This window comes from Urocitellus parryii, chromosome 4 (assembly GCF_045843805.1).
Source record: "Urocitellus parryii isolate mUroPar1 chromosome 4, mUroPar1.hap1, whole genome shotgun sequence".
NCBI lineage: Eukaryota > Metazoa > Chordata > Mammalia > Rodentia > Sciuridae > Urocitellus > Urocitellus parryii.
The window spans coordinates 206796492-206820224 of NC_135534.1; the positions used below are offsets into that span (position 1 = coordinate 206796492).

The following is a 23733-nucleotide window of genomic DNA, read 5'->3' on the forward strand; positions in this document are numbered from 1 at the left end:
GTTCCCTTGTCTGATGGCCTTTCTTCACCTGGGGTGGGCCTGTGTCATCTCTGACAGTCTTCTGCCATTGGGGTTTCTGGCCTGAACAGAGAGCTGCAGGCAGGTGCTCTTCCTCTGGGTGCTGTGCAGATCTTCCTGTTTTCTTCTGGCTCCTCTTGCTGCTGAAAACTTGATCCATTCTTAGGTCTTCTGTGCTGTATTGTCTCTGGCTGTTTTCGAGGTCTTGTCTTGGGTGTCCTTGGTTCTGTCACTATGTGCTGTGTTCAGATGGACCTCTCCGATTACTCTGCTTGCGAGTCCTTGTGCTTGAATCTAAGGTGTACCTCTTTCCCCACTTCTGGAAGATTCTCTTCCGATAATTGCTTCAAGTTATTGACTCTCCTTGTTCCTTTTTCTTCTTTGTATTTAGGTCTTTACTTTCTGGTACTGGGGTAGCCCCTAGCACATAGGTCCTGACCTTGCAAGTGATGGGCCGGGGCTCTACCACTGGGCGACATCCAGACCCTCCTTGTTCCTTTTATCTTTTTTTTCTAGGTCCTGCTCTAGGTTTATTATGTACCTTCCATGATGTCTTTTAAGTGTCTTAAATCAGAGAAAGTGAAAATGAGCAGGCGTTGCCCCTTTGTTGCCTTCCAGGAAGCCCCTGGCTGTTCCCAGGACACTTCTCTCCCCAGCTGAGTCTGTCTACTTTTATTACTGTCCAGTGAGGTGTTTGTTTTTTTTTTTGTTTGTTTGTTTGTTTTTTTAATATTTTCTAGTTGTGAATGTACCTGTATTTTATTTATATGTGGTACTGAGAATCGAACCCAGTGCCTCACGCATGCTAGGCAAGCACTCTACCACTGAGTTACAGCGCCAGCTCTGTTCAGTGAGGTTTTTTTAAGTTTTTAAAAAATTTTTCTTTTATGTTCTTAATTATTTCAAATGTGATTTCTTAGTGATTTCCAGATGGCTGTGCTGTCTGAAGTCTTGAGGACTCACTGTGAGCTCATGGTGAATACTCAGCACACGTGTTCTGGTGGTTTTGGATCTAGTTTGGTTTCAGGAAGCAGTGTGGATCGGGTTGAGGGCATGTTCCTCCATAATCTCTTTAGCTGGAACCACCCTTGATGGCAGGTTTCTGGACTATTCTGGGAGTTAGAAATTTGAACCCCTTCTGCCTAGATCCCCATGGAAGCAGCCATGGGGTTTCTGAATTCCAAGAGAGTGCTTTTTCCTGCCCAGATCCAGGCACTCAGCCCTGCTGAAAATCACGCATTCTCCAGTGCACCTGACAGGCATGGGCAGAGGCTGGGAGAGGCACAATTTGTCCAGGTGCACTTTGGAGGGTCTCTGTTTTGAGCAGGTTCCATTTGCACTCCTTGTCCTATGAAGGTGCTGAAGACCAAGCCTGAGGGTTTCCAGGCTGAGCTGCCCTTCTTTCTGATCTTCAGGGTGCTCCAGCTCCTGCACTCGTAGCTCTGGTTTTCAGCTTCTGGAAGTTACTATTTTTTTGTGAACACAGTTCTGCAAGCAAAACATTTGATCTAGGGCTGGGGATGTGGCTCAAGCGGTAGCGCGCTCGCCTGGCATGCGTGCGGCCCGGGTTCGATCCTCAGCACCACATACCAACAAAGATGTTGTGTCCGCCAAAAACTGAAAAATAAATGTTAAAATTCTCTCTCTCTCTCTCTCTCTTTCTCTCTCTCTCATTCACTCTCTCTTTAAAAAAAAAAAAAAATTTGATCTATTCTGCCCAGCCCTTTTGTGACAGTAGGGGTTTTCGGGTCTTCATGTAGCCACAGACAGGGCAATGTGTGCCTCATGAGGAATGCGTAATGAAAGGCACGAAGCTGTGGGTTTCCAGGGAATCCTGCCCACCTTGAATTGGACCAGCTGTGCTGGAGTCCCCTGTCAGCAGCACTTGAGCAGAGTCCAATGGCTAGTGCAAAGCTTCTGACTGCTGGCCTGATGCTGAACCATCTTCTCACCAGATGAGCTGCAGTCAGGAGACAGGCGCGACAGTGTCATAGGGCTTTGAGTATTTCAGAGTCAGATCTGTTTCCTTGCAGATGTAAGCCCAGACCTGGGCAGCACCTGTGCCAGCCCCACTGCCTCACCTGACAGGCATGGGCAGAGGCTGGGAGAGGCACGATTCGTCCAGGTGCCCAGCCAGTTACAGCTGGTGGGACCTATATGCTGGTCCAATCTGGCGAGTTAGCAGTTTTTTTGTTTTGTTTTTAACATTTTTTATAGTAAATGGACACAGTACATTTATTTTATTTATATATGGGGCTAAGGGTCGAACCCAGTGCTTCACATGTGCTAGGCAAGCGCTTTATCAACTGAACTCCAATCCCAGCCCAAGTTAGCAGTTTTTTTGTTAATTTTCAACTGCCACCCTCCTCCCTCACCGCATTCCCAAAATCTCCCCGTACACCATATGTAGTGTTGCCATCCTTTTTGGAGTTAGGGATAAAAAGAAATAAACTCAGCCTAAATCTTCCTGCAAGGATTCGGAAGTAGACAGTGCTGGCTGCCATTCTCACATGCTCTCTGGGATGTGGCTCTTCTGCCTAGGTCTGAACTGGAGAGCTTCCAAGCATCTCTGCTGCACAGCACTCCTCAGCTTGCTGACCCCGTGGCCTCTGGTTAGCACTGAGGGATTCCACTTGTCATTTCCAGTTTGCATGTCCCAGTTTTATTACCCTTTGATATAGACACTTGGTCTGAGAACTCAGCTTGTCTCTGCAGGTCTTTGAACAGGTCAGGTGGCTTCAGGGTCCCTGGTCAGAAAAGAGTGAAGGCCACTATTCTGGAGTGGGGTGCTGTGTCCACGGGCAGGCCGAGAGACTTACTGTTCCACGTAGCTGGCTGGTTGCCATGGGGCTTTCTAAATGACATGATTCAGAATTGTCCTTTATCTTTGCCAGGACTGATGAAGCCCATGATGCCCCAAGAGTCCCTCAGTGGGACTGGATGTCGTTCTGAAGATCAGAGCTGTGTGCCCCCACTCCAAGAAAGAAAAGTGACCGCCATCGATCCAGCTCCCGTCTGGAGCCCAGAGGGCTACCTGGCTCTGCAGAGCAAAGGCTACTCATTGCCCCACCCAAAGTCAAGCGACACTTTGCCTGTGGATGTGCGTGTCAGGTGAGATGACACTTGCTCCCGCTGCCTGGATGCTACAGGACAGCTCTCTGGTCCTAAGGGAAAGGCCCTGTCCCAGGAGACGCTGCCTTGGGAGGCGGGAAGGGGTATGGATTGTGCTTGGATACTGTGTGAACGGCTTTTACTGAGGGGGGCTGAAGGCTCAGCAGGAGCCCCAGACTGCCAGTCTTGGATGTGGAGTGGGGGAGGGCCTCACAGGCAGGCAGGTCGAGGGAACGGGTGTGGGCTTGCCCCTTGGTGAGTAAACAGGGCTAGCCCTGCTGCCCGGGGCCCGACTCCAGCCGACTCCCAGGCTCCAGCTTGCTCCAGGGGACCGCCAGCTTCTCTTTGTCTCCGGGTGGCATGCTGAGCCTGCCCAGTGGCCACTGCCTTCTCTGCGCTCACGGACTTCAGGGGCCATGGAAGGCCCCATGGCCCAGCTGCTCTAAGACATGTTTAAAGATAGAGCAAGTGTTTGCTGTGTTTTTCTTTCTTTTTTAAGGCTTTTTTTTTTTTTTTTCTTTCTGAAACTGAGCTTTGTGTTCAGCATGGAAGCCAGGAACCCAGCTCCAATCACATTGACTGATTTCTCTGGTTCCTTTTCAGGAATGAAAGCTCTTACTCTGCCTCCCCCGGAAGGTCAGGGGGCGTAAGTGCCCAGCGCCATCTCTTTGAGGAGAGAGGGGAGGAGTACTTGAGTGCTTTTGACAAGAAGGCCCAAGCAGACTTTGACAGCTGTATCTCTTCTCAAAGAATAGGCCAGGAGCTTTTATTTCCACCCCAAGAAAATGTTCAGGAGGCGGGCGCTCCTGGGGGCCACGCCCAAAACCTCAGGCGTCCCCCGCTGGAGCCTGACTTTGTCCCAGTTGAGAAAAAGCCAGAGTTTTGCAGCTGGGACATTGGCCACCAGCCAAAGGCCCCCGACACAGCCAAGGGTGTTGAGCAGGAGGCGCCTCGGGAGGAGCCTTCCTTCCATGCTGCCTCCTGGGAGAAGGAAGGGAGCCCTGACAAACAGCCAGACCCAGAGCCCGAATGGACACCTGAGCCCCGGAATTCCAGTAGCCAGCACCAGGAGCAGCCAGGCAGGACCCGGAGATCAGGACCCATCAAAAAACCGGTCCTCAAAGCCCTGAAAGTGGAGGAGAAGGAGAAGGAGCTAGAGAAGGTTAAGCGGGGGCTCGGGGAAGAGAGTGCACGGCTGGCCACAGAGAAGCCTGAGCAGGATGAGGACGAAGAGAACGACCCTGCCCTGGCCAACGCCTCCCCTTCCGCTCTGGAGGACAAGGCCTCCACCCAGGCTGGGTCCAGCCACGAGGCCAGCAAATGGGATGTGGATGAGGATGAGAAGCCTGACAAGGCCTGGGAGCCCAGACCGTCCCGAGAGAACAGCGACATTCCCCCCACCAAGAGAAACAACTGGATCTTCATCGACGAGGAGCAGGCCTTTGGGGGCCGGGGGCAGGCCCGCAGCCGGGGCCGAGGTTTCAGAGAATTCACTTTCCGAGGTCGGCCAGCCGGGGGAAATGGAAGCAGCCTGTGTGGCGGGGGCGTCCTGGGGGCCCGCGGCATCTACAGCAGCAGCCAGCGGAGTGGCCGCGGTCGGGGCCTGCGGGAGTTCCCCCAGCCAGAGGACAGCCCCAGAGCCAAGCCGCGGCGGCGCATCGCCAGCGAGACCCATAGTGAGGGCTCCGAGTATGAGGAGCTGCCCAAGCGGCGCCGGCAGAGGGGCTCAGAGAGCGGGACGGAGGGCTCGCTCCTGGGGCGGGAGGAGGGCGCCCTGCAGACGGACTCCTGGCGCTCCAGCAAGGCGTACCCCGAGGACCAGAGCGGCCCGGAGGCCAAGGGCCGGGGCCCTCGGGCCTGTGGCCGTGCTCTCCCGCCCAGGCTGAGCAACGGCAGCTATGGGCGCAGGGCCTTCGCCCCCAAGGAGCCAGTCCCCTGGCAGAGCAGGAGCCCAGGCAGCTCCTGGCAGGAGTACGGTCCTGCCGACACGGGTGGGACCCGGCGTGCCGCGGACAAAGACTACGTCCCTGACTCCTACCGACATGCGGACTCGTTTGGCAGCAGGGCCTTCGAGGACAGCCGCTTGGAGGACAAGCGGTCCTTCTTCCAAGATGACCATGTTACAGATTCTGAGAATGCAGAGAACCGGCCATTCCGGAGGAGGCGCCCCCCACGCCAAGACAAGCCCCCGCGCTTCCGGCGGCTGCGGCAGGAGCGGGAGTCCTTGGTCCTGTGGGGACCAGAGGAGGAGGCCCCCCTGCTGGCGGGCCAGTGGCCGGGCCGGCCCAAACTCTGCCCTGGGGACAAGGGTGGCGCAGGGGGCCGCAGGTCCCCAGACCCATCCTGCCACAACTCCTCTGACCATGCCAACGAGGAGTGGGAAACGGCCTCTGAGAGCAGCGACTTCAGCGAGCGCAGGGAGAGGCGCGGGGGCCCAGGGGAGCCCGACCCGCAGGGGGACGGTGGCCTGTCTGGGGCCGGTCTGGGTGAGAAGAAGGAACTGGCCAAGAGGAGCTTCTCCAGCCAGAGGCCCCTGGCTGACAGACAGAGCCGCAAGCTGGAGCCGGGAGGGTTTGGGGAGAAGCCCGTTAGGCCAGGTGGTGGTGAGACGTCCCCCCGCTATGACAGCCAGCAGAGCGGGACACCCTTGAAAGCCAAAAGGTAACCGAGAGCACCACCCCAGGCCCCTGTTGTTGTCCCCCCGCGCAGCAGCCCCGAGTCCATGCATGCATGCCCGCCGGGCCACGCGCTGCCGGCCGCTGTGTGTCAGCGTCTCATCCTGCTCCTGCATCGCTTGTCTGCTTCTCACGATGTGTCCTTGTTGTTGTGGCCTGACAGTCTGAGCCTGAAGTGTGCCCTGCCCCACCCTGTGCCTTGTGGCTGCAGCCTTGTCCCTGCCAGGGTTCAGCCTCTGAATGGTCCTTGGAGCCCTGTAGTAAGGGAATTGCCTATATGTGGCACCTGGGAGCACTGGCCAGTCCACCTGATCCCTCTGCTCCTCAGACAGCTGGGCAGCATCCTGGAAGGCCTCACTAGCCTTCTGGCTGCACGGAGGACGGCTCTTCTTCCCCCAGCAGCTCTGCTTCTCTACCACTTCCTTGGTGTGGTCAGAGTTGCCAGAGCAGCTGGGAGCAGCCGCCTGCAGCCCAAGGAACATCTCTCCTTTGGAACCAGAGGTTTCTTAGGTGGACAGTCTGTGCTTGGTGTCACTCATGGCCCACAGGCTCCTGTGTGGGGAAGGGTGGCTTTGCTGACTCTGCCTACTCCATGTCTCAGAGGGGACATGCAGGGGTGTTAAGGCACCTCAGCACACTGACGCTGCCTGTCCTCCTTAGAAGTTCAGGGGTGTTTCTATCCCTAAAGAAGGAGCCTCCGGAGAGTGCTAGTTTTTCAGGTGTTAGTCTGACCTTGCTCTCTGGGGCCCAGAAGCCCCGACTTGGCTCTGCCCTGAGCCTCATAGCAGGGCAAGGCCAGGGCTGCTGGCTGCTGGCTCAGAACAGAAAGGCTGGCAGCCCTGTCTGAAGTGTGCCCCATCTTCCCTCTCTTCCTCTGCGCGTGCTGAACGCAGCAGGCAGTGGGAGAGAAGAGAGCACGGAGGGGGGTGGTGAGGGCAGCTCTTTCCTGCCCAGGGCTCTGCCCAAGCAGTGTGGGCTGGGCTCTTCTTGGAGTAGGTGTCGGTCCACGAGGCTACTGTTCATGTGGCCTAGAAGAAGGAACTGACCTGGGCCAGGCTGCTGTGTGCGTGCAGGCTGCGTGCACTTGTGGGTTTTTTTCTTTCTCTTTTGCTAGCCTTTGGGCGTCTCTGATTTCACAGATCTTTTTTGCTTTATAGGTCCCCGGATGAGGCCCTGCCTGGAGGCCTTGGCTGCAGCAGTGGGAATGGCCACTCGCCTTACACCCTAGAGCGGGCCACACACGCCAACGCTGACAGTCCAGAAGCCACCAGTAAGAAGGCAGAGAAGGAGTCCGTGCTGGCTGTTCAAAGGGCTGGCGAGCAGGAGGAGGCCCGGAAGCAGTTTGACCTGAGCTATGGAAGTGAGTCTAGGCACCTCCCATCCTTCCAGAAGACCCCAGGTGGATCCAGGGCCTCGGTAGTCTTTGGGTGGGAACACATAATTCTTCTAAGGGGAGAATTAGCCCTTCCAAGTGACCGTCAACTTCCGAGAACTGCCTTGAACAGGCACCAGGCTGAGTTCTTGGCTGTGGTGGTGAGCAGTACAGTTGCTTGCCACCCGCGCTACCCACTGCCTCGCTGGGAAGCCCGATGCCCAATGGTTCAGGGAGATTCCAAGTCCACCAGCTGGTAGGAGCGAAGCTGGCTGTAAGAGCGTCATCCCCAAAGATTGTGTCCTTCTCACCATGGTGCTGCTCAAGCTGCCCTGGGTGAGACTGCAGGGGTTAAGGTGGGATGTGTGGCCATGACCAGGTCTCCATAGCTGTGGTGGATGCTGGAGCTCCTTGGTAGCGTCCAGCCAGATGCTGCCCAACTTTCTGAGCCAAGCCTGTCCTCAGATATCAGGTACAGTAGAGTTGGGTGATTCAAAAAACCACAACTTCTCTTGGTTCAGGTGCCATCATTGAAAACTGTGCGTCTGGCCCTGGGGAGGAGAGTGAGGTGGGCTCCATGGTGGGCGAAGGCTTCATTGAAGTGCTGACCAAGAAGCAGCGCCGGCTCCTGGAGGAGGAGAGGAGAAAGAAGGAGCAGGCTGCGCAGGTGAGCAGGCGCAGGCTGGGCGTGGGGCTGGGGAGTCCAGGGAAGAGGGGAGAATTAGCTGTGAGGCTTGCATTGCTCCCAGTGCCTGCCATGCAGCCCGTGGGAGCAGGTGAGGGCCGTCACCATTTCACAGAGGGGAATCTGGGTCACAAAGAGGCTGACTCCTCAAAGCTCAAAGCTTACGTGGGGTCATACCTATTGGCCGCCAGGACTCCTCCCTCCACAGGGTCCCCGCCTGGGTGGGCAAGAGTCCTCTTCCCCCAAGCCATGAGTTCAGGAGCTCTGTGCCACATGGGAGGTTTGCAGACCGCCACTCGGCTCCTGGGGGTATGGCTGACCTGCCAGTGTGCTCAGTGACCCGCATCTTGAGCAATTTCAGTGGTTTAGTTGGCACTGGGATCCTTTTCCTAGGAGAGCTTGTCATTCTTAGGACCTTCTAGGGTAGACTACATCACTCTCTTTTCCCCTTAGGTGCCTGTGAAAAGTCGAGGCCTTTCCTCTCGTATTCCCCCTCGATTTGCTAAAAAACAGAACAACTTGTGCCTGGAACAGGGCGATGTGGCCGTGCCTGGCAGCAGCCTGGGCACTGAGATCTGGGAGAGCAGCAGCCAAGGTGAGAGCATGGAGCCTGCCTCTTCCTCCTGTGCCTTGCTTTTGAGCTGTGAGTGTAGGTGGGGCCTCACTCGCGCTGAGCTCTCTCCTGGGCTCCTCTGCTGAGCCAGTGTTGATGGCCAGCCTAGCACTGCTTGCTTCAGCAGCTCCCAGTTGGGCAAAATTTCACTTGCCTGTGGTGTGGGGAAGAGCAGCGTGTTCCACATTCCCAGCAGCCCGGAGCAGGACATCCAACGAGCTGACCCTCAGGAATGTGGGTTGGGCTTATTCGTCAGGTCTAATCATCCTTCATTCTTCCCTATGGAGAGGAGCGAGTGTGTCCTCCCCAACAGAATGAAAACCCTGAGAGCACCTCCCAGCGCTCTCATGGAAAGGCAGACTTGAGACCACAGAATGTGTTTCCCTAAAAATGTTTGTATTCCAGTAACTTTTCACCTTTTTTTGTGTGTGTGTATGGAACTGCACCCAAGGGTGCCATATCACTGAGCTACACTCCCAGCCCTTAATTTTGAAACGGGCTTTTGGTAAGCTGTGATCCTCCTGCCTCAGCCTCACTGGGCACTGGCATTGCAGGCATCCAGTTTATTTTTATGCAAAGGTTTGCAGAGAGAGGCAGCTGGACCACAGCCCCCTGACACACTCAGGATACTAGGTTCTACACTTTGATTCTCTCATTGTCACTATACAATCTGTCCTTAAGTTCCAGGTAAAATCTTGGTGCCAACACATTGAAGGATAACATTAGTTGGTGTTCAGGTCTGATTGAAAGCAAGAACTATCTTTTACTAAGCATTGATAGTGTCAGGTTTAGTACCATGGATGAATGATAGTTATTACCATATCCATGTAATACCCACCGACCAGATTGCCTGGGCAGCCTTCCCTAGGCAAGAGAGCTGCCGCCTCCCATGAGGTCTCTTCTCCAGAGTTCCATAACATCTCATCAGTTGGTTGGACCAGGGGTCCATGGGTGGTTCAGAGGACCCTGGACCTTAGAATAGATTGTCATGTTCTTGTGTATCAGTGTCCGTGGCAGCACTTGTCAGGTCTGCAGAAGGGCCTGTGAGCCAGTACAATCTGAGTAATATCTGTCTGGACTGTTTAAAGATTTTATAGACACTACCAAATTTAGAAACATGCCAATGTAGAAGTAGTGCAGGAGAATTCAAACAGGTGTGATTTTGAAAAAACACAGTCAGTGAAACCCCAAGAAGCACATTTGCTAGCCTCAGACGGTACCGGGAGACTGGCATGCAGCTGCTTCTGTGTGTCAGACCAGGCACTGGGGTGGGGTGGGTCTGTCATACTGGGTGCTGGGGTGTAGGTGGGTGTGTCCAACTGGGCACTGGGGTGGAATGGGTGTCTCACTGAGTGCTGGGGTGCCAGTGGGTGTGTCCTTCCAGGTGCTGGGGTGGGGTGGATGTGTCACAGTGCTGGGGTACAGGTGGGTGTGTCCTACTAGGCACTATGGTTGGATGGGTATGGCACACTGGTCAGCTGGGGTGGGGTGGGTGCCAAAGGCAGTTCCGGGAACTGGATTTCTGTGAACTCTGATTTCAGAGCCACATACCCACGTCTTCCAGACTGTTTGTCCCTCTCTGATGCCCTGACTTTGTGTCCCCCTCCTTGTGGCAGCCCTCCCTGTGCAGGCCGCAGCCAGTGATTCCTGGAGGAAAGCCGTCTCTGCCTTCAGCAGCACTGAGCCCAGCTCCACCGAGGTGCGTGTGCCCTGTGCCTGACCCGAGCTCCGCCCTGTCCGTGAACTGCGTGGAGTCTCTAGCTTGCTCTTCGGCCTCAGTCTCTGGTCTGTGTGTGGTGCCTGCATGAACATAGAAGAAGGGGTAACCAGCCCGTGCCCCCGGGTAGGGATCCAGAGCAAGGGCCTCCTGAGCTGGTCTTGGTAGTCACCAGTCTGAAATGACCTTGGCAGTGTCGCCGAGGACCGTGCATCATGTGGTGATCATGAGCTTGGCAGGGCTGGCGCCTTCATGTGGCTGCATGTGTTTCATGGAGCACTGGAGCAGGTCAGGGCCAACCAAGATCAGGACTGGACTTGAGAAGGCAGGTGGCTGGGGAGGTGTGTCAGTGCCACATGCAAGCTTCCCTTCTGGACACTCATGTTTTGGAGTTTGGGGACAGATTCTAATCCTTGTGTGCTCTGTACAGCAGGGTTTTAAGAGCAGCCAGGGAGACAGCGGTGTTGACTTGAGTGCAGAGTCTCGGGAGTCGTCTGCCACCTCCTCACAACGCAGCTCCCCGTATGGTACTCTGAAGCCAGAGGACATGAGCGGTCCTGGCCTGGCAGAATCCAAGGCCGACAGCCACAAGGAGCAGGCTCAGAAGCAATCTGAGCAAAAGGTAACCTGGAAGTCCCCTTCATGGTGGCCAGGTCCTGGGTGAAAGGAGCCGTTGTCATGTCTTTCCTGACACCCGGGCATGGGGAAGGTAAAGATTGTATATCTCAGCCTTTCTGCTCTCCCATCAAGGACTCAGAACAAGGCTCAGGACAGAGCAAGGAGCACAGACCAGGACCCATCGGCAATGAACGTTCTCTGAAAAACAGAAAGGGCTCAGAGGGGACTGAGCGGCTGCAAGGGACAGTCGTCCCACCTGTTAATGGGGTAGAGATTCACGTGGACTCCGTGCTGCCTGTGCCACCCATTGAATTTGGAGTCAGTCCAAAAGTGAGACTTGACTTTTTTTTCTTGGTACTTGGAAAGTGGGGGCTTAGGGCTGTTCCCTAGAAAGCAGGACGATGGAAGCGGAACAGCACTGCACTGGGAAGAATGCTGGTAAGGAGTCAGGGAGGAGGCAGGGGCTCTTGACTTGCCACGTAGATGGCTTTACTGACACCAACCAGGCCTCCGAGGTCAGCCAGTGGACAGGGAGAGGAGTCAGGGTGGCTCCCTTTCTCCAGTGTGGTCATCTTGTTCATGTATGGCTCTGGTGAATGCTGCTTAGTGGGTGTTTTGAGTCACCAAAACTGGATTGCATTCATGTGTGCCTCTGGAGTAGGGCAAGCCAGAATGAGTTCAGTAGCCATGTGCCATTTTTTTTCCAGGACTCTGATTTCAGCTTGCCACCTGGTTCTGCCTCTAGTCCTGCAGGGAATGCAGTGGTCAAACTTCAGGATGCCTTGGCTAGCAATGTAAGTCTCTGCTTCTCTTCCAGCCCCAGTGTTGAGCCACTGTGTAGGCCACAGGCACATGATCACTTGGGCGGGAGTCCACTCTCTTTACAGTGCCTCTGTATTGTGACTTGCCAGTAGGAGCAATGGCATTCCTAAGTTCCAGGTTATCTGGCTTTCTTTAGATCCCATCTTCCTGTGTGCCAGATGTGTCCAAGACTGGTGCAGACCATCTTTTAGTAGCCAGTGGGGGAATGGAGGTAAAGCAGGAGTGTCCTCCTGGAGGCCCATCCTCCCCACCTGAGGGTCCCTGAGTCTGTGTGTTTGATGCAGTAGACCTTCTGCCTCTCCAGCCTGCACTTGGGAGCAGGGAGTTGTGGCTCTGTAGACTGCTCCACACTGGCCGTGTGCTGACAACTGTGTCCATCTCTGTGCAGCATCCCCAGGTTTCAAGGGAGATCAGTGCTGCAGAACGTTGACAGACATTGACCAAAAATGTTCTGTGGTTACATGGGTTTGAACTGCTAAGCTAACCGGATTTTAATACTTTGAGCTTTCCCAAATTGCTATGATATGGGACACTGTGCTCTACCGGAGGCTTTAGCCTATATTAACAGGGACATGCTTCTCCATTTCCTGAGGGGCTCTGTGACAGGCACAGCCTTTCCCTGTCCTGACTTAGGCATCTCCAGTCCAGGTGGCACGTATACTTGCCTACTGGTAGCCAGTCCATTTTTTCTCTTGCTGGGATACAGCTGTCTTATGTCAAGGGCTCTGTGGAACATGGGTGTGGAAGGGACTCTCTACAGATTGTTTTTGAGGAAATGACGTCTCAGGGAGATAGGCCGTGGTCTCGGGCACATGTGGCCAAACCTGAAGACTACTGGCTACCTCGCTTCCTCAGCTCCTTGTTCCATGGTCTCCTTTCTTCCCATCTCCAGGCAGGGTTGACACAGAGCATTCCCATCCTCCGGCGAGATCATCATATCCAGAGGGCCATTGGCCTCTCCCCAATGTCCTTCCCCACTGCTGATCTCACATTGAAGGTAACACCATCCCTGCACTGGGAGGAGGGAGGAGCCCTTGCACCCTTTGGCTTAGATTGCCATTGTCCCCTGCTGTCCCTGGTAGTAATTTGCGCCCCTTCCCTCCCCTTGCTTTCAAAGATGGAGTCTGCACGGAAGGCTTGGGAAAACTCCCCCAGTTTGCCAGAGCAGAGCTCTCCAGGGGGTGCTAGCTCGGGCATCCAGCCTCCGTCCTCGGTGGGCGCCTCCAGCGGGGTCAACTACAGCTCCTTTGGTGGAGTATCCATGCCACCCATGCCTGTGGCCTCTGTAGCCCCTTCTGCTTCGATGCCAGGTATTATGTCCCCTGAGCCAGGCTCAGAAGCCTTCTCCATTCATGATTAAGCAAAGCGCTGGATGAATAGCCCCGAGCACATCCCAGTCCAATGCCTGCTGTGCCACCTCTGCCAGGGAGCAGCAGAGCAGCGCACCTCCCTGGGCCACAGCTTGTCCCTCTGTAGAGTGGGCTGGTGATGACTCTCCAGAGAGTAGCCATGCCCATGAAGCAAGGGCATCTCTGGAAGGTGCTTGGTACCAGCTGAGCCCTCCATCGGTGGTGGCCATCCTTGTCACTGTGTCGTGGCCCCAAGGGAGAACAGTGGGGATTTTGAGGAACCAGCTGCCAATGTCTCAGTGATGTAATTCCAATAGATCCTTCTGACCCTCCACTGTGGACTCGATAGCAGGAGGATGAAGAGGACAGTGACTGAGAGACCAGGGCAGCTGTATTCAACAGCCCTCCCGAGGGTCTGCAGCAGTTGGTGGGTGATGGTTGTAAAAGGTGGGCCACAGCCCACTGCCCTGCTCAGGTCCTGCTGCTGAGCCCCCAGGTGTGTGCTGCAGCACAGAAGGGAGCAGCCTCCACCTGCTCACACCCTCACTCCCAGAGTCTGCTGGGAAGTGGGACATGTGCAGTGTCTCCCTAAAGGACACTTGGCAACAGGAGACTTGATCATTCTCTCCTCCTCTGGATTCTGTTTCCAGGCAACCACCTCCCGCCTCTGTACTTGGACGGTCATGTGTTTGCAAGTCAGCCCCGGCTGGTTCCTCAAACCATACCTCAGCAGCAGAGTTACCAGCAGGTGAGGATGGCAGGACAGGCGGCTGGACAGGGAGGTGCAGCACCAGCACAGCCACTGCTGCATTCACTTCCTCGTTGTCCCGTTTCCTGTGTCCCCTGTGTGATGCCTAGCACCTGGCACATCATGACACCTAGAGAATTTGTTGGATGAGGAGGACCAAGTAAATGCTCCAGCCTTGCTTGACGTTCCTTCCCTCAGTCCTCCTCCCTTAGTCCTAGCTGGGAATTAGCTAAGGGCAGGACCTAGGTCCCCAGCCATGGAGATATTGGAGGAGGTAGTTTTGGAACAGGCAGATATTTGGTTTTGTGCAGGATTGATATATTTTCTGTGCTGTAAGGGAGTGACTTTTGGAGTCTCCCTCTGAAAGCTGGTGCTGGGCCTTCAGATAGCCCTAGCCCATGTGCCTGCATCCCCTCTCCCGCTTCCACATGGCTGTGGATGTTCCCAGTGCAGATTCAGGGTCAGGACAGAGGATGTGGCTAGTCTTCAACTCTTCCTTGAAACGTATCCCTAGTTCTCTAGTGAAGTGTGGGTTGGTCTTTCCATAACTGGATCACACTGCATGTGTCCTTCTCTCTCCCGGCCTTGTTTCTGCAGCTGTCCTCCATGAGTACACATAGCTAGGGTTTGTTTCTGTTGCTGTTACAAACTGCCAGTGCAGAGGTAGACCGTGGCTTGCCTTCACTACCAGGGTTTTTGCTTTTGGTTTTTCCCTAGGAGCAGGGGAGGCAGGCAGGGTGTTTAGGGCAGGTGCATTTAGGGCAGGGTGGAAGGGCCAGGGTGTGAGCAGGGGTGCCACTTTGGAGGGCATTGGTGGTTACTACCTGGCTCCTGTTCACAGGCTGCCGCTGCCCAGCAAATCCCCATCTCTCTGCACACGTCTCTGCAGGCTCAGGCTCAGCTTGGACTGCGGGGCGGGCTTCCCGTCTCCCAGTCTCAGGAGATCTTCAGTTCTTTGCAGCCCTTCAGGTGAGCTCACATGTAGACTACTCCTAGCCTGGGCTTCAGACTGTCCCATTCCTTTGCTCTGTGACTATAGGTGTCCTCTGCTTTGGGCTTGGGAGGCAGAGGGGATGCTCTTGGTCCCTTTGCAGGCCAGTGCTGTGCTCTAGGGGGCTGTGGGCCTCATGTTCCCTTTCCTTCTCATCCTGCCTCCTGCTTCCTCATTAAGCCTGTTACCTTGTGTTTTGGGTGTTATTAGGTGTTTCTGGCCTGGCACAGCCTTGACGTGTCTGTCTGTGTAACCCAGTGATGCTCACAGTGGCCCCTAGACCATTAGCATCAGGCCCACCTGGACCTGAATTGCTGGAGGAGTAGGATCTGTGCTTCAGTGGGTGCTGGGGATGCTGGGGCTTGCCTACGTTGGCGACCCCCTGGTGTGCTCATCCACTGATCCTGGCATCTTCTGGCTTTTTGCAGGTCTCAGGTGTACATGCACCCCAGCCTGTCACCACCCAGCACCATGATCCTCTCTGGGGGCACGGCCTTGAAGGCTCCATACTCAGCATTCCCAGGCATGCAGCCTTTAGAGATGGTGAAGCCCCAGTCCGGCTCACCCTACCAACCCCTGAATGGAAACCAGGCCCTGGTCTACGAGGGCCAGCTCGGCCAGGCTGCTGGACTGGGTGCCTCCCAGATGTTGGACTCCCAGCTGCCACAGGTCAGTTCACTCGCTCCCTGGCATCTTCTGGCTTTTGCAGACTTTCCCAGGCACTAGGTCTCCTTCTTTTACGACATTCCCCTACCCTCCTAACTGCCTCCGTGTGTGCTGACTTGTGACAGTCCTCAGCGGCTAGAACGTGACCTCTTCTGAGCGGTCCCGTTGCCATTTTATTCTGAGACCCAGCTGTCTTGAGAGCACTGCTTCCTCTCCCCATCCCCGTGCTCTGACGTGGAAGTCGGGAAGCAGCCTCTTTGCCCCTACCTGCTCCTTGAAGCCCCACCCTAGAATGTGCCCTGCTCAGCCTCCACGCGCAAGCTTCCCATTACCACATCCCATGCGGGAGTGGAGGTCTTCTCTCCCCACCTCTGGGCAGTGCCCGGCACCTGGGAGGGCCGCTCCCTTCCTGTGGCCCTGGCTTTGCAGTCTGTCCTGTCCACTGCGGCATCTGCTTGTCCATACTTGGGCATTACCGTAGCTGTGTATCTTCCCTGACCTCAAGTGCAAGGCTCCCGAGCAGCTGTCACCGCTGACCTTTCTGCCTCTGCCCCTCCAGTGATCCAGCTGCAAGTCCTTCACCTCCCTCCCTCCTCTTCACTTCCTCCCCCCCTGGCAGGCCCTCGGAGCTGCTCAGCACTCTGCACTCGAGCTGTCTCCCAGGGGCCACCACGCTGCTAGCAGCCATTTCAGATTCACTATTTTTTCCTTGTTGCTTCCTACCCACTGTGGCCTTGCTTTCTGTGTCACCAAGGAAACAGGACAGTGACAGCCCATGGCCACATCTCCCTGCCTATATGCCACTGGAACGTGAGAGAGGCCTCACTCTCCCACTCAGGGCCACTCTTACAAGTCCCCTGCACCTTGTGCATTCTGGAGCTCTATCACTGAGCTCCATCCCCAGTCCCTGGTCATCCCATCACAGCATTTTACCCAGTGGTCACACTGTCCCTCAAATCACATTCTGCAGTCAGGCCTCAGGGTGCCTGGTGTTCCTTCTGCCTCCTCAAACCCTTTCTTGCCTCTCCTTTGCTCACACTACCCAAGTCTGTAACACTGGGCATGCCCATGGGCCCTGTCTCTGGGCCACTTTCTGGTCCCATGGCTCTAAGTCCATGTGCTGGTCACTTTATCATTCATTTCTTTGCTCCAGAGTCACCCACGGACTGGAATTTCATATGCAGTGCCTGGCCAGCACCTCTGCTTTCATATCTCTGCCATGTCCCACTTACTGTGGCCAGATAGGAACTTCCTCCCTGTCCTGCTGGTGGTCCACTTTCCACCATACTTGTTCCTGCCACCCCTGCTGACCCCTTGATCCAGCAGGTCCTGATGGCTCTGTCTTTAGGAAGAATTCAGTTTCCACCCATTCATTAACCCCCACCCCCATACTCCGTAGGCTCTGAGGGAGCTCTTCTTGCACTGCCAGCTTCTGCCCTCTAGGCCTTCCGGCCAGGTGTTCATGCAGCAGCAGGACAGTTCTTCAAGTACACAGTCAGATCGCACGACACCAAGGCAGTGTCCTGAAGCTGTCCAATTGTCCTCACCTGCTGTGCTCCAAGCAGGAGCTTGGCGCCACAAGCCTCAGTGATGTAGTTCCAATAGATCCTTCTGACCCTCCACTGTGGACTCAACAGCAGGGAGATGAAGGGAACAGTGACTGAGAGGCAAAATGTGGGCCACCCCGTCCTCCTGCCCTGGGAGTTTCTAGGCCACCCCTCTAGGTCTTGTTTTCTACCAGCATTGATGCAAGACAGGCGCCACACAGAGAAAGCTTCACTTCCTGGGCAGCCCTCACCTCCGGGGCATGCTTGGCCTTGCTCCCTAAGCAGCCTTCCCGATGTCCCCACTCATCTTCTTCCCACCCCTCTCTGGCACATGTGCACACACACAGCTGGTCCATGCACATAGGTCCTGCTGCCTCTGCTGTGTGCTCAGCCGCTGGCAGCCATGTCCAATGTACCTCTACACTGCCCTGTCCTGCCCCTGCCATGTTTGAGGGTGCCCTGTGGCTCCCCGACACCTTATATTGAGTGAGGACTGAAGGTACGCATAGCCCTTTGCTCAGGAACAGAGGAGACACACAAGCATCATTGATAAGCACAGTCTGCACACGTGCTTACCCCATGTCTGTTCCTTTTTGTGACCTGTTGCCCAACAGCTGACCATGCCACTGCCTCGGTATGGCTCCGGGCAGCAACCACTGATCCTGCCACAGTCCATCCAGCTGCCACCAGGGCAGAGCCTCTCTGTCGGGGCCCCCCGAAGGATTCCTCCACCTGGGTCCCAGCCACCAGTCTTGAACACCAGCAGAGAGGTAAAGGTGTACTCCCTCCACCTGTGATCCTGGGGAAAGGGATTTGGTTAGCCCTTCCCAGTTAGCTGAGGACCACTGGGGTGGGAAGTGCTAGAGGATTGGGGTGCAGGCTCTGGGTCTCTGGGTCTCCGGGTCTCCCTAGACAAGTTTTCCTGTGCCATGAAGTGTTTGAATTCTAAACATCAGGAACTCCTTCGTTTATGTGTAAGCCACTAATAAAAATAAGCTTGGCATGTTTGAGACTGGCAAGACAGGAAAGAACATTCACGAGACCAATGAATGCCCCAGTTGAATGCCTGAGGACCTTCCGGTGGAGCCACAGCAGATACAAGAACTAGAGATTCTGACTGAGTGTGTCCAGGGTCAAGGGTTAGGAGTCTCTGTTCCTCACTGCCTGTCCTGCTCTGGCTCTGCTGGGATGATACCTGAATGATGCTCCTGGTATGGATGGCTGGTCTCCTCAGGTTGTGCACAAGTAGCTCTCCTGACCCTCTTTTAAAAGACGTTGAAATGTCCCTCCTCCTGAGAAGAAGCCCTCTTCGGGCCTGGATTAGAATGGAGGGGCTGCAGATTCCCTACAGGGCACTGCTGGAAATCTCATGACCCTCGCTAGCTCCGCCCAGGGGGTTCACCAAGGGCCAGGCTGTCTCTGTGGTCATCAAATGACAGCTTGTTGCTTCTTGGCCTCTCTAGTCCTCTCAGATGGAGCTGAAAGGCTTCCACTTTGCCGACAGTAAACAGAATGTTCCCACAGGAGGCTCCGTATCATCACCACAGACCTACAGGTAAAGACATGCCCTGGGGGCTGGGGACTGAGTAGCTGAGGATGCTGTAGACGTGACCCAGTGGCTCTGAAGAGGCTGTGAGCCCAGGGAGAGCAGTGCAAGAGCACTGAGGCCTGGTCCTCCAAGTCCCCAGGACGTACTTGTTAACCATGGGGAATGGGGAGACTGCATTTTAGTCATCAGAATGAGGATCTGGACTGGGTGTTTTCTGGAAGGCTAGGAAAGGAACAGTCCTTCCCAGGGCCTCTCCCAACTGCATTCTCCCTCTTCCCCTGCCACAAGACACTTGATTGTGGGGTTGCACGGCCCTCCTCTATAGTCTACAAACTGGTGCCTGCTTTTCGCCTCCTCGGCATCTGTCTCTGCCTCCATTGATTGTCCCAGTCCCCTCAATTTGGAGGCTGCTCTGTTGGATCATGGCCAAACACCTCTCGCCCATCTGGGGTTGGGAAGGCAGCTCTGGCCTTGGGCCACACAGACGTGTATGGCCAACTCTTGTTCCATGAGGGGTTTCCTGGAGCTCCCTTGTATTCGCAGAGTGGGACAGACACACATGACCTGCAGCATTCTGCTCTAGCACCAGGAGGTCACCCCACCAACATGTGCTCTGCGGGGCGGGTCCCACGGCTTGGACCTTCTCTTGTGGTCATTCTGCCCGGTGCTCCGGTGTGTCAGGCTGGGCTTCCTCCATCTCATCGTTCCACACTTCCAACCTCATTTCCAAAGAGATTTCATGAATTTTTTCCTCACTTGTCTTCGTTTCTGTTCCTCCCGCTGTCTTGGCTTCGTGTTTGTGTGTCGGTATGTCTTGTTTTCCTACCATCACCTGTCACGTAGGCCAACACAGAACAGAAACATGACCTGGAGGGGAGGAAGGAAGCCTCAAGTGGGCACACAGCTGTAGGCCCCTCACTGCCACATGCCTGCAAGCAGCATCTGGCTGCAGAGCAGTCCCCAAGGAGCACAGAGCAGGGCAGAAGCTGGAGTGACAGGCAACCTGTGCACACGGTTGTTGGAAGGGCAGCATCTTGCGTGGGAGGGTTGGTTCAGTGGGTGCTCTGTGTCCACAGACAGGGCAGTGGTTGGAGTACTTTTAAGTAATCTACAGGTGACAAAGTATACAGGAGGGAGCTGGGGTGTGGCTCACTGTATAATGCCCTGGGTTCAGTCACCAGCATCAAAAACAGTCTGTGGCCAGATGTGCATGTGTTATATGTACACACACTGCTGCATGTGAGGGACTTGCCCATCTGCAATTTTGGTATTTGCAGAGGTCACTGAGAGTCGGGGAGTTATTATAATTTTATAGAGCCATGCTCCCCAAAGTCTTCTGGAAATGGCACTGCTGAGACATGCCCTTCAGAAGAGGGACTGTGGTCAGACACCTGGCTGTCTGGACCAGAGGTGGAGTCCAGGACACAGAGCCTCAGCAGCCCCACCTCATCCTGTTGACCTGTGCTGTGCACCTATTAAGCCCTTTGACCACAGAACCTCATTAACATCCCTGGCACTGGTGGTCAGTGGAACACTGTACATTACTGTGCCTCTCATCCCCAACAAAATGAGGACTAGAAAAAACTCAGCACAATTCTGGTTGGATTAGGTTTATAGACCTTTTTTTTGTCTGGGACACTGCATCATGTTGGCCCAGACCCTCCAAACTCTACAAGATGGTCAGTGTCCATCTGTCTGTAGCAGCAGCTTGGGCCCCACCTCTCCTCTCCTGGGTACATCTCCTGAAGTGCCAGGGTGGACAGTGACAACCACCCCTTCCCCTTTCTGCATTCTTGGCTGTCTCCAGTCTGGTTTCCATCTGAGAGGGCTCCAGCTGCCTGAGTGCGTGCTCTGGCCAGAGGGCCCTTCCTTGCTCGTTCCTCTCCCTGGGCTAGGCTTGGACTCATTTCTGTGGTGACACGTGTGTATTCTCACCCCTGCCTTTGGTTTTTTCAGGCCTAGCTCTGCTAGCCCCAGTGGGAAGCCCTCTGGATCAGCAGTTAACATGGGCTCTGTGCAGGGACACTACGTTCAACAGGTAGAAGATGGCTTTCCAGACCCTGCAGCTGGACACTTAGGCCTGCCTCCCAGCGCCGGAGGAGAGGGGACTGTACAACCCATGAGTGCTCCTTTTATGAGGAGAACGTGCCCTCACGGTTAGAGCTGTGCAGCCTAGCTGGTGAAGGCATTTCTCCTTCTGAGGGCATCTGGATCCTTCCTTTCCTGCAGAGAAGGGAGGATTCCTGGTTCCTCAGAGGAGGGGACACCTGATGGTGGACTGCCCTAGCACTCGGGGCTGTGACGGCGCTGGGGAGAGCCGGCCAGGTCTGCGGGTTAGCGCTAGAAGCCGGGTGTGCGCATGCTAGCTTTAGCAGTGGCGTCTCGCTGGTGTTGCTGGGTGGGCTCCCAGACAGGTCGCACTCTGGTCTAATGAGGCTCTCTCAGCGTCTTCCTACAGGCCCTCTTCTTTCCCTCCTCTGAAGTGTCGCGGGCTCCAGAGCTCGGGACCTCGGTCCTGGGTTTTAGTAAGTCAGCATCTCTGGCTGGTGGGAGTCGGAGGACAAGGCTGTCATTTTCCACCTCCTTCAGGCTCCCCTGGGGGTCACTGCTGGAATCCTGTGGAATGAGCTCTAAAGCCTTCTCCCAGAGTTCAGACCACTGGGTGGTTGCTGCGGGACACCCTCTGCTGTGCGCAGCTGCAGACTAGTGGAGCCTGAATGGGAATCTCAGGGTCCAGCTGAGTCCCGGGGGAAGGTCTGACTGAATCACAAAGATCTGGGAGAACCAAGTCCCCCGAGGAGTGCTGGGGGCCCCAAGGCCTGTGGGGCATGGGGTGCACTATTTGAAAAGGTTTTCTCGGTCAGACTTGGACCAGAATGCGCCACCCTGAGATGTACCCTCACCAAGTTCTTCGTGGAGGACCCCGTGTCTTCTGCCTCTCCCAGTCTCTGCTCTCAGTGCCCATGGGGTGGGAGGAAGGCAGTCATGTGCTGGGATCCATCCTAGGAGAGTGACTTCTAAGTCTGGCCCTTCGGCAAGGGATGGACAACTCGGGGCTTTTCTTTGTGTCTCAAGAGCAAGAATAGAGGGAGCTGTCTAGTAGGTGCTTCTGCAATGTGGTCACTTTCTTTTTCACATTCATGTGTCCAAAGGCAAAACGAGTGGATGAGAAGCCCAGCCTGGGAGCCGTGAAGCTGCAGGAGGCCCCCTCAGCCGCCCCCCAAATGAAAAGAACCGGAGCAATCAAGCCTCGGGCAGTCAAAGTAGAGGAGAGTAAAGCCTGAAGGTGCCTGGCCACAGCCTCGCCTCACCCTGACAGGGACAGTGCCACCACCCAGCCTGAGCCACCACTACTCGGAACCTCACCGGACCCACCGTCCGAGCATCTGGCCCAGACTGAGAGCTCTGCTCCTGCCCACTCCTCCCACTCCTGGAAGCTCATGCAGCCAGCTCGCACCGTGGACGCGTGGCGCCGACCTGCTTGCTTTGACATAAAAGAGCAATGGCTCCCTCCCTTCTGCCCCTCCTCCCCACGTGACTGTGGAGTGAGTCACCTCTGTGCAGTACAGACCTGCCCGTCCAGTTCCCAGGCAGTGGCTGGCGGCTGGGTCTTTCTAGCCAGAGGCTTTTTGTTTTAAAAAGCAGCTAAGGTTTTTACAAAGGGGAAAGGAAAACAAAACGCCAGCTATGTCTGTATAGCTGAACTTTTATACGGTCCTCACTGTCCTCTCTGCCCCTCTGCTGTCCCCAGTGGTCTCCTCTTACCTCTGTCCTGTTTGATGCGTCGCTGCGATACCTTAAGAGATGCCTCTTAAGAATGTGCCCCATGGTCAGCCTTCGGGGTCACTGAGGTACCATCGTTGGGTGCTCCACTGCCAGCTCCCGCTTTGGCGGTGAGGTGAGTGGGGCAGCAGGTAGGTCAGCATCTCCACTGGGCCCAGCCCCAGGCTGGGAGTCGATGACGTTCTAGCTTAAGAATTAATTACATGGCATTTCTGTCTTGGGCTCTTATGAAGCCAGTGGACACAATGACTGTTGGGCACCAGAGGTGAACCTTGGTCATCAATGTCGTTGTCCAGATCGGCTGGGATGGCGCGAGCCGATGCTCCGTGGGTCCTGTCTGTGCTGTGCTTCCCAGGCCCCATACCCCCTCGGGCTCTGCTTCCACTCACCATCCCGTCCCCCGCCTTCTACAGCCTGTCACTTCCCTTTCTCCTTTTGCAGAGCCTGCTGCTCTCTCTGGATCCCAGTCCCTCCACCCACATACAGCGCACACAGCTCGTCATTAAAGCCACAGGCACATAAGACAGCTGCCCCTTGGGGTCTGCAAAGGCGTGTTTCCTAGATGAGGCTATGAGGATTTTTCCTCACCCTGTGCTTCAGTCGAGCAGCAGATCCCTGTTGTTAGCATGCAGGAGCCCGAGCTAAGCAGCAGGTGTCAGCGTCACTCATCCTACAGCCTGCCAGCCAGGCAGGGTCAAGGTGAAGGTGGGCTATGGGGCTGGCCATGGTTCTGAAGCAGCCAGGGCAGCCTACCCAAAAGGACAGCATCTTCTGTCTGGAGAGCTGCCCCTCACCAAAGATGTGGGCCCCTGCATGCTGGACTTCCTGCTTTCCAATCAGCCCAGACTCCATCATTCCCAGGAAGGTAAAGGGGGTAATTTCAGTTTCTCAAATGCTATGCAGGGTCCCTAACCAGCCATCCACCTGCAGGAGCCACTGCCTGTCCCAGAGTGTGCCACATAGGAAGGGCTGCCATGTGCCTGTGCAGCTGGCCCTTGGTGTCCCTGTGGGTGACAGCTGCGGGAGCTAGAGGTACTGCGCTATCTCCAGTAGAGCCTGGCCCCTGCTGTTGTAATTGGGTTCAGCCTTCCCCTGCCAGCAGCGCTCACTGCACATCATCCCTGGTGGCATCTGGGGAGAGCAGTCACTGCTCCACCTCAAGCCCTTGGCACCTCCCCTCCTTGCCTCCACCCCCAGACCTTACTGGCTGGGCTTGTCTTCATCTTTACTCTTCTGTCCCTTCTTTAACGGCTGCCTGCCTGGAGTCTGCACCCTGGCCTGCCCTGTCCTTCATCTGCTCCCAACCCCCCACGTCTCTGGTCACTGTTCCTGTGATGAGTCTTCTACCCCTGCCCACTGCCTCCACTGCCAAGCCACCCCTTGATGAGTCTGGGCCAGCCAGAGCACACGCAACCACCTCTGCCTGTCCACCTTACAAATGCCAGACCCACTCACCTAATGCCAATGTG

General features: G+C 55.5%; 1 protein-coding gene and 2 non-coding genes across 3 annotated transcripts in view; all 3 read left to right on the plus strand.

Moving 5' to 3' along the window:
- Positions 1-23733, plus strand: part of Prrc2b (proline rich coiled-coil 2B) — a 76829-nt gene extending 53096 nt beyond the window's left edge. Inside the window, exons 15-32 of the mRNA XM_077797165.1 lie at positions 2913-3129; positions 3733-5790; positions 6962-7164; positions 7698-7843; positions 8315-8456; positions 10091-10173; positions 10625-10813; positions 10942-11139; positions 11517-11603; positions 12524-12628; positions 12749-12941; positions 13631-13728; positions 14570-14697; positions 15148-15388; positions 17547-17702; positions 18396-18487; positions 20438-20519; positions 21634-23733. Coding sequence (XP_077653291.1) covers positions 2913-3129; positions 3733-5790; positions 6962-7164; positions 7698-7843; positions 8315-8456; positions 10091-10173; positions 10625-10813; positions 10942-11139; positions 11517-11603; positions 12524-12628; positions 12749-12941; positions 13631-13728; positions 14570-14697; positions 15148-15388; positions 17547-17702; positions 18396-18487; positions 20438-20519; positions 21634-21765 — 4550 coding nt within the window. The 3' untranslated portion in view covers positions 21766-23733. The remainder of the gene's footprint in view (positions 1-2912; positions 3130-3732; positions 5791-6961; positions 7165-7697; positions 7844-8314; positions 8457-10090; positions 10174-10624; positions 10814-10941; positions 11140-11516; positions 11604-12523; positions 12629-12748; positions 12942-13630; positions 13729-14569; positions 14698-15147; positions 15389-17546; positions 17703-18395; positions 18488-20437; positions 20520-21633) is intronic.
- Positions 13275-13360, plus strand: LOC113181175 (small nucleolar RNA SNORD62). Its single transcript, XR_003300564.1, has one exon. It is a non-coding gene; the product is annotated as a small nucleolar RNA SNORD62 (small nucleolar RNA).
- On the plus strand, positions 16968-17053 carry LOC113181176 (small nucleolar RNA SNORD62). The gene has a single exon (XR_003300565.1). It is a non-coding gene; the product is annotated as a small nucleolar RNA SNORD62 (small nucleolar RNA).